General features: G+C 43.3%; 2 protein-coding genes across 2 annotated transcripts in view; both read left to right on the top strand.

Annotated features, from left to right (window-relative positions):
* Positions 1 to 1,915: 1,915 nt before the first annotated feature.
* LOC124242382 (protocadherin gamma-A5-like) lies at positions 1,916 to 4,731 on the top strand. The gene has a single exon (XM_046667364.1). It carries the CDS (start codon positions 2,104 to 2,106, stop codon positions 4,729 to 4,731), a length of 2,628 nt encoding a protein of 875 aa, XP_046523320.1. The 5' UTR covers positions 1,916 to 2,103.
* Positions 4,732 to 7,840: 3,109 nt separating this feature from the next.
* Positions 7,841 to 9,500, top strand: part of LOC124242613 (protocadherin gamma-B3-like) — a 4,143-nt gene continuing 2,483 nt past the window's right edge. The window contains exon 1 of the mRNA XM_046667777.1: positions 7,841 to 9,498. Coding sequence (XP_046523733.1) covers positions 8,023 to 9,498 — 1,476 coding nt within the window. The 5' untranslated portion in view covers positions 7,841 to 8,022. The remainder of the gene's footprint in view (positions 9,499 to 9,500) is intronic.

Below are 9,500 nucleotides of genomic sequence, written 5' to 3'. Positions count from 1 at the left end.
CCTGGGGCTGCTTTCAGCCTGGTCTCAGTTCCAAGTCTGGACCTGGGGTTCTCTCCAATTACAGTGAGGGAACACTGCCCTACTCCTACAATCTGTGTGTTGCCTCACAGTCAGCTAAGACAGAGTTTAATTTTCTCCATGTGACCCCGGAAATGGCTCCCCCTCGGGATCTCCTCTGCGAAGATGCCCTTGGGGTACCAAGTACAAATCATGGAGATGCTGCGGTCCCACTTGCTTCAGATACTATTTTAAAGGTGAGCTTTAATTTAATTCACTTATTTTCACTTTGGGTTTTAATGTTTCTTAAGAAATCATCTGACTGGGGTAGGAGTCCCCGTTTCTTTTTTATTGTCTTGTGGTTTGAACTAGGAAGTTTTCTGCTGTAATTACCTTAATCTTATCTAACTGAATTTTTTATGTAGATTTCCTATCTGATGTGTGAGATTTATTTGTTCATAATTACAAGCCTTTCTTACATAAGATACTTCTCTTCCTTCCTCATCTTTACATTCCTTCCCTGTGAAAGTTTATTACTGTTGGGACCTTAAGCTATTCCTTTCACCTTCAGGGTCTTTATTACTCAAATTTTAGTTTACTTCCTCTTAGAATTATAGTACTTCGGAGTAAAGAGAGCTCTTCTATTATCAATTTGGGGAAATGAGGAACCAAAGAAAGGAAGAATTTTACTCAATGTCGTGGCTTGTCAACAGCAGAGCATGGGTAGGATTCACTTGAACACCAGCACTCTAGATGTCTGTACAAGTTAAGTGTCTTGGGATCCCAGATCTATTTTTAAAAGATGGCAAGGGGCTGGCCTCAGTGCGCTGCACTTTGGTGGCCGAGGTTCACGAGCCTGGATCCTGGGCTTGGGCCTACACCACTTGCCAGCCATGCTGTGGAAGTGACCCACATACAAAGTAGAGGAAGATTGGCACAGATGTTAGCTCAGGGCAAATCTTCCTCATCAAAAAAAAAAAAGATAGGCAAAGTTTGAGATCTGCGGTGTCTGCTCTTAAGAATGCGTTTAATAAGTGTGTGAAGTCTTTCTCTCATGATACATAGTAACAAATTGCTCTTGTGCGAAATTGTACATTGAGAAAAATTTTGCAACCTATATTCACATCGTTTACTTAAAATTTTATTTTTTGAATTTCCTAGTTATTGATCTAGCAAGTCTTCATTTTTTTCATTTTTCTATGAAGGTGTCATTAAGTAAAAATTGTTTCCCTCATTTAATGACTCTCTGAAATGTCCATTTTTTTCAGTCATAAGGTTTTTCTTTCTCTGCTTCCATATAAAGGGGATGACAGTAAATATCTGTCTCAATGTCGAAAGCACTCTCTGCCTGCTTGCTGACAAGTATCTGGATGTGTTTTCTGCATGAGTGATGAACCTAAGCCCTTCCCTGCACAGTCACTATACTTATTTTACCCCAAGAATCTGTCACTGTAAAACGTTTAACTCCAACTTAGATATGGTAATAGGAAAATATAAATAATACATAGTTAACCCCACTCCAACTCTGTCTGATATAATTTAGCCACCATATTCTTAGTGTGAAAATCTGGAAACTTTCTCAAAGACCTCACAAGTAACAAAATGACCCCCTTGTCTTTTATGCATGTGACAGCTAATATAATTTGCATGAATCACTAGGCCTTATTGAAAAGATGTATTGAGAGCTGTTTGTTTCCTTGGCATTCTTATGTACAAATAAGCATGTTTTCATAAATATCCTATTAAAAAGATGAAATCTCAAAACCTAGAAAAGTAAGAACTCCAATGTTCTAAATTAAAGGACTCAATATAGCTAAGAGGCAAATAAAGGACATAGGCTCAATGGCACACTGAATAAAACTTTTCTGAAGAAGTAAAAAGGAATCTAATATATTGATCTCAGGGGTTTGTGGAAGCCCTTTGCTATTTCAGAATTAAATCTTAATTAAATATAAACAATGTCGCACGGTAATACATTAAGGATACAGAAAAATTATTAGAAATAAAATATAATTAAACATTTAGGAATAAAAACAGAATTGGTGTAGTAACTGGTTAGGACTCTGAGCGTCGCTGTTCACCAAAGTGGGAAAGAAGCTGCTGCTGATGCGACCGGACTCTGCTCCTCCCGCGCTAAACACACACAGATCAGACAAGCTGCTGAGAAAATTAGCCCATCCGCGCCCCTCTTCCATTTCAACCAGGAAATGTGTGCCCCTTCGCTTTAAAGAAATAAGGAAACAGCAGGCTGGAACCAGAACTAAGAGAATACTGGTCGGAGAGAAGGCAATGGCGGAACCACTGAGGGGTTGGGTCTGCAGAGAGCTGCTCCCGCTCTTCGTGCTCATGGGGACACTGTGGGGAGCCGGGGCCGGGCAGATCCGCTATTCAGTGCCAGAGGAGCTGGACAAAGGCTCTTTCGTGGGCAACATCGCCAAGGATCTGGGGCTGGAGCCCCGGCAGTTGGCGGAGCACGGAGTCCGCATCGTCTCCAGAGGAAGGACAAAGCTTTTCGCTCTAAACCCCGGAAGCGGCAGCTTGGTCACCGCGGACAGGATAGACCGGGAGGAGCTCTGCGCTCAGAGCGCGCGGTGCCTGGTGAGTTTTAACATCTTGGTTGAGAATAAAATGAAAATTTATGAAGTGCAAGTAGAAATAATCGATATTAATGATAACTTCCCGCGTTTCCGGGATGAGGAAGTAAAAGTAAAAGTTAATGAAAATGCGGCTAGGGGAACTCGGTTAGTGCTTCCCTTCGCTCGAGATGCGGATGTGGGTGTGAATTCCCTCCAGAGTTACCAGCTCAGCTCCAATATGCACTTCTCTCTGGATGAGAAAAACGGAACCGATGGACAAAAATACCCGGAGCTGGTACTGGAACGGCCCTTAGACCGCGAGAAAGTTGCTGTTCACGACCTCCTCCTCACAGCTTTAGACGGCGGAGACCCCATACTCTCTGGTACTACACACATCCGCATCATGGTCCTTGACGCAAACGATAACGCGCCCCTGTTCACGCAATCGGAGTACAGAGTGAGTGTTCCAGAGAACATACCTGTGGGCACTCGGCTGCTCACACTAACCGCCACGGATCCAGATGAGGGAATAAACGGGAAACTGACCTACTCTTTTCGCAATGAAGAAGACAAAATTTCAGAGACTTTCCAACTTGATTCCAACCTGGGTGAAATCTCAACTGTGCAATCACTGGATTATGAAGAATTCAGATTCTATGTCATGGAAGTGGTAGCTCAGGATGGAGGTGCTCTTCTTGCCAGCGCTAAGGTGCTGGTCACAGTACAGGACGTGAATGACAATGTCCCGGAGGTGATCCTCACTTCTCTCACCAGTTCCGTCCCTGAAGACTGTCTTCCTGGAACCGTAATTGCGCTGTTTAGTGTACATGATGGCGATTCTGGAGAGAATGGAGAGATTGCATGTTCTATTCCCAGGAACTTACCCTTTAAATTGGAAAAGTCAGTTGGTAATTACTATCATTTATTGACAACGAGAGCCCTGGACAGAGAAGGGATCTCAGATTATAACATCACAGTAACTGTCATTGACCGTGGAAACCCACCACTGTCTACAGAAAACCACATCTCCCTGAAAGTGGCAGACATCAATGACAACCCTCCTATCTTCCCTCAAACCCGCTACTCCACCTACATCCCAGAAAACAACCCCAGAGGCATCTCCATCTTCTCTGTAACTGCCCATGATCCCGACAGTGGCAGCAATGCCCAGGTCACCTACTCTCTGGCCAAGGACACATTTCAGGAAATGCCTTTGTCCTCCTATGTTTCCATCAACTCTGACACTGGTGTCCTCTATGCACTGGGCTCTTTCGACTATGAGCAGGTTGGAGACCTCCAGCTGTGGGTGATTGCCAGTGACAGCGGAGACCCTCCACTTAGCAGCAATGTGTCACTGAGCATATTTGTGCTAGACCAGAATGACAACGTGCCGGAGATCCTGTACCCCTCGCTCCCCACTGATGGTTCCACAGGCGTGGAGCTGGCACCTCGCTCTGCAGAGCCTGGCTACCTAGTGACCAAGGTGGTAGCAGTGGACAGAGACTCAGGCCAGAATGCCTGGCTGTCCTACCGCCTGCTCAAGGCCAGTGAGCCAGGGCTCTTCACGGTGGGGCTGCACACCGGTGAGGTACGCACAGCGCGGGCCCTTCTGGACAGAGATGCACTCAAGCAGAGCCTGGTGGTAGCAGTCCAGGACCATGGCCAGCCCCCTCTCTCAGCCACCGTCACGCTTACTGTCGCCATTGCTGACAACATCCCAGATGTCCTCGCGGACCTGGGAAGCCTGGAGCCCTCAGCCAATCCTGACAACTCCAGCCTCACCCTGTACTTGGTGGTGGCGGTGGCTGCTGTCTCCTGCGTCTTCCTCGCCTTTGTCATCGTGCTGCTGGCGCTCAGACTGCGGCGCTGGCACAGGTCCCGCTTGCTCCAGGCTTCAGGAGGCGGGTTGGTGGGCGTGCCCGCCTCGCACTTTTTGGGCGTGGACGGGGTGCGCGCTTTCCTGCAGACCTATTCCCACGAGGTCTCCCTCACTGCGGACTCGCGGAAGAGTCACCTGATCTTCCCCCAGCCCAACTACGCGGACATGCTCATTAGCGAAGAGAGTTGTGAGAAAAGTGAGCCTCTTCTGATACCTGAGAAGATAAATGCAAATGAAGAAGAACTAGGCATTGTTCAGGTGAGTTTTCTTTTTCAATAAGGATGCTTGAAGCATTTTCTTCCTTTGTTTCCTCAATCATTTTTCTGCCACATTCAAAATCTGTTAATTATATAAATAGTGAATCGTTGTTTGCTTCATTTAGAGATTAACTTGCTTTAATATGATAATTGATGGTTTCTCCGTCTGCTTTCAAATTATATTTTGGGTTTAATGTCTTCTTTTTTAACACGTGGATATTTTAGAAAATCTAGCTGATATCCATAGACTTAAGTGAAACAACTACTTTAAAAGAAAATGGTTAGGGGCCAGTCCCGTGGCCGAGTGGTTAAGTTCATGTGCTCCGCTTTGGCGGCCCAGGGTTTCACCGGTTTGGGTCTTGGGTGCTGACATGGCACCACTCATCAGGCCATGCTGAGGTGGCATCCCACATGCCACAACCAGATGACCTACAACTGGAACATACAACTATGTACTGGGGGGCTTTGGGGAGAAGAAGAAGGGGAAAAAAAGTGGTTAAACATAATCACCTTACCCAAAGACTGTCTTATGCTCAAAATGTTGCTATGTTAATAGGAGAGTTGTTTGATTAGTCCAAATTGTTAGATGTAATGTTCTCTTTTGAATATTTGCCTAAACACTAATACTGAATATGTTTTGGAGAGAATATTGTGCAGCATTGATATTTTAGTATACCTACTGTTTGCATAAGGAAATAATTTATTGTATTTGCATAAATCAGTGGAAGAATACAAAAAACTTCTACATGATAACTATCAGAAAAGTCAATTAAACTTATAGTGATGATATCTGTGACATTCTGAAATCTGGAAAGTTTGGATTGAACCATGTCATTATTGGACATGTGTATTTGTTGAGAGAAGAATCAGTGAGGAGCCTTAGAATTGTGGTTTATTCTGTGATGCAGTTAAAAATCTCCAAAGAATAAAATACTGCTACATTCATTAAATACAAATATGCCATACACCTGGCATCTTCTTGTTACAGGTAGCCCCTTCACTTTTCAGAATCAATATCTACCTGAATGCTTGCATTTTTGCAGGTGTAGGTACAATTCTGCTTTATTACAAGAGTCTAAGATTTGTAATTTGAAAATCAACTCAACTTAAAAATGACTTGAAATTTAAAAATTCATTTCTCAGGGATGTGCTCATCTTAAATTTTTCTTAATGAAGTTCTGGTCTATGGGTCTCAAATTTCATGAGTATGTGTTGTGTAATGGAAGAACTACCCTATTCATCTTTCGCATCTGGTTTAAATGAAGATAATTTTGAGATGCTTCTTTTTAAAAGATTTTCCAATTTTTCAAATTTTGTACTTTCAACAACTTGCACATCAGCTGCAAAGTATGAATAAGTCGGGGAAATGGCAATAAAGTATTATTAATGAGATAGTAGGCTACATTGTTCAACCACATGAAAGGCTTATTCATACATTTGAAAACCTAGAACCTTGATTTTAATTTTTTAAACATTTATTTAAAGGGGATCCAATTATATTTACATATGGACAATTCTGATTTCAGTGTAAAATGTGCAAACTCACTGAATAGTCAATGCATCCAAAGAGTAACAAGAGAATCTGTATATAGATACTGACATCATTCACTCCTACATGAAAACTCATTTTTCCTTTTTTTTTTTTAAAGAAAAGGTTATAGATTTGGGTAAGCATCCAGAGTTAGTTTTTCATACAATGGAAAAATATCTTTTAAACTTCTATAAACTTCTATAGAAGTTTGAACTTTACAAGATAAAGTGCTTGGTCTACACACTCTGACAGTATATACTATATGCTACTGTATATGCTTTTAAATATTTGAATCTTTTGTTCCATATGTGCTCTGAAAAGATAAATTTCCTGTACTGACTGAACTGTTCACACAGTGGTGGAAAAGCACTTGCTCAGTCCTGTTTTGGAGCAAAGACTTGAGTCAGTAGTGTTTTTAACATTTGCATAAAGTAGAGATGCCACTGAGTTTCTGTCTAGAATCTGGATACAATGAGCAGTTTAAGATGCTCTAATTCTATTGCACTATGAGTTCAGCATTGCTACACACCTGCCAAGTTTTAGCATGGCAATGTATTATGTAGGTTAAAAAACAATTTCTTTATGGAGATTTCTAGTTTGGAAATAGATTAAAACTGTAAGACATCTATCAGAAACATGGAAATTGACATGCTTATTGACAGGGGAAGAGTGTCAGTGACAGAGTTGAGATGATCAGAAAATAACTTGGAGACCAAGGAAAAGTGGATACAGAGATTGCTTTCTTTGGAATATATAATTATAAGGACTCATACTGCACCCCCCCAAATCCAAATAACTCACCACTGTTAAGCTACTTGAGAAAAAAACAGTACAATTAAAGACAATGGTAATGTAGTGTGTAAAATAAAACTAGTGGAATGATTTTCTAATCATAGTCATTTAATCAAAAGTAGACACTTGGAAACTAAGGAGAAGAGTGTCTTGCTTCTTACCATACCTTTATTTTATGAGGACAACCAATCTCCTTGCTACCTATCAATTATTTTGGGGAGAAGATAATAAAAATAAGAGAAGAAAGTGAAACAGATGGTAAAACTAAAAGCTATGAGATTTATAACTTTTATAAGTTTGAAGAAAAGGAAATAGAGTGGAATAACAATATATATCAAGCTGATATTTGAAGAATTTTCATATCACACTTTCTGCCATGACGAACACTGTCATTCATTTGTATCATTTTCTACGTATTATTTTATTTGGTCCTCAGTTCTACGAAGATATGCAGGAAAGATGTCATTATGACCATTTTATGAAAATGGAAACTAAAAGGACAACGATGTCAATAAACATCTTCAGCGAGGTACTTCTGCTCTTTGATGAGTAAAAATCACTTTATTTGGATGAATAAAGTTCAAGTTCAAAGAAATGAAAGCCAGAGCGAAGATATAGTATTTAAAATGTTAAAATCCTTGTAAAATGAGAAGAATGAGTCTATCAGGACACAGTAGAGTTGTCTTCTAGCCACCTGTGTGTTTAAAACTATTTAGTACCGGCTACTGCAGTTCTGCAGCCGAGGCGCGGGGTGCCGCTGTTGGCTAGTACTGAACGAAGCATCGGCTCCTCCCGACGCAAAGGAATTCCCAGCGGACCACGGAATCCGGAGAACTGTGCACTCTCTCTCCGGCTCCCTGCCGCGGAGATATCTATCGGAGAATCTGCCTGCAAGACAAATCAAGGAGTCGCTCCTGCTCAGAGAATTCTTAGGATCATTTAGCGATCGCAGCTCTTCGGAATCATAAGGGCAAAGGCGCAGACGGGGGGATGGGAAACCGCTTGGGACTGAAAGGCCCGGCTGGGTGGAGGCGAATGCCATTTCTCCTTCTCCTGTCTTTGTTCAGCCGGGCGCTGTCGGAGCAAATCCGCTACACTATACCCGAGGAGCTGGCTAGGGGCTCGCTGGTGGGGAACCTCGCCAAGGATCTGGGGCTTGGTGTGCGAGATTTGCCTGCTTGGAACCTGCCGGTTAGTGCAGAGAAGAAATTCTTTACAATGAGCACGGAGAATGGGGACTTACTTGTGAGCGATCGTATAGACCGAGAACAGATTTGTGGCAAGAAGTCGACGTGTGTTCTGGAATTGGAAATGGTCTCTGAAAAGCCTTTGAACTTTTTTCATATAAATGTGGAGATTCAGGATGTAAACGACAATCCACCGACCTTTAGCCAAAATATCACTGAGCTGGAAATCAGTGAACTGGCCCCAACTGGAGCCACGTTTGCCCTGGAATCCGCGCAAGATTCAGATGTAGGTGTCAATTCCCTGCAGCAGTACTACCTCAGCCCTGACCCACACTTCTCTTTGATCCAGAAGGAGAACCCAGATGGCAGTAGGTACCCAGAACTGGTAGTGAAGGCTCTCCTGGACAGGGAAGAGCAGTCCTGCCACGACCTGGTCCTCACCGCTGTGGATGGGGGCCAGCCGGCCAGAAGCTGTACTACCCAGATCAGGGTAATTGTGGCAGATGCAAATGATAACCCCCCAGTGTTCACCCAGGATATGTACAGGGTCAGTGTGCCAGAGAACCTGCCAGTGGGCTCCTCTGTGCTAAGAGTGATCGCCACTGACTCTGATGAGGGCGTCAATGCTGAGATCACCTATGCTTTCATCAACATCGGTAAGGCAGTGAGACAACTGTTCAAGCTGGACAGTAAGACTGGTGAACTCACCACTGGCAAACGACTGGACTTTGAGGAGAGCGAGAGCTACACAATTGGGGTGGAAGCAAAGGACGGTGGACGTCACACTGCCCATTGTAAGGTACAAATAGATATTTTGGATGAAAATGACAATGCTCCTGAAATAACCCTGGATTCTGAATCTAAACATATACAAGAAGATGCTGAGCCAGGGACTGTTGTTGCTCTGATCAAAACACGTGATCTAGATTCTGGATTTAATGGGGAAATCCAATGCCGACTAAATGGAAAGTTCCCATTTAAAATAGTTCAAGACACAAAAAATACATACAAGTTGGTGACAGATGGAGCCCTAGATAGAGAGCAGACTCCAGAGTACAATGTCACCATCACAGCCACCGACAGGGGCAAGCCGCCTCTCTCCTCCAACAGAAGTGTCATCTTGAACATCGCTGATGTCAACGACAACTCTCCAGTTTTCCAACAGGCCTCTTACGTGGTCCACGTGGCTGAAAACAACCCTCCCGGAGTCTCCATCGCCCAAGTCAGGGCCTCGGATCCCGACCTGGGACCCAACGGCCGCGTCTCCTACTCCATCGTGGC

This window comes from Equus quagga, chromosome 7 (genome assembly GCF_021613505.1).
Source record: "Equus quagga isolate Etosha38 chromosome 7, UCLA_HA_Equagga_1.0, whole genome shotgun sequence".
NCBI classification, from domain to species: Eukaryota; Metazoa; Chordata; class Mammalia; order Perissodactyla; family Equidae; genus Equus; species Equus quagga.
The sequence above is the reverse complement of the archived record's forward strand: the minus strand, read 5'-3'. Positions and strand labels throughout refer to the sequence as shown.

Coding starts and splice junctions, on each gene's coding strand:
- LOC124242382 (XM_046667364.1), top strand. CDS start 2,104: ATGCGACCGGACTCTGCTCCTCCCGCGCTAAACACACACAGATCAGAC.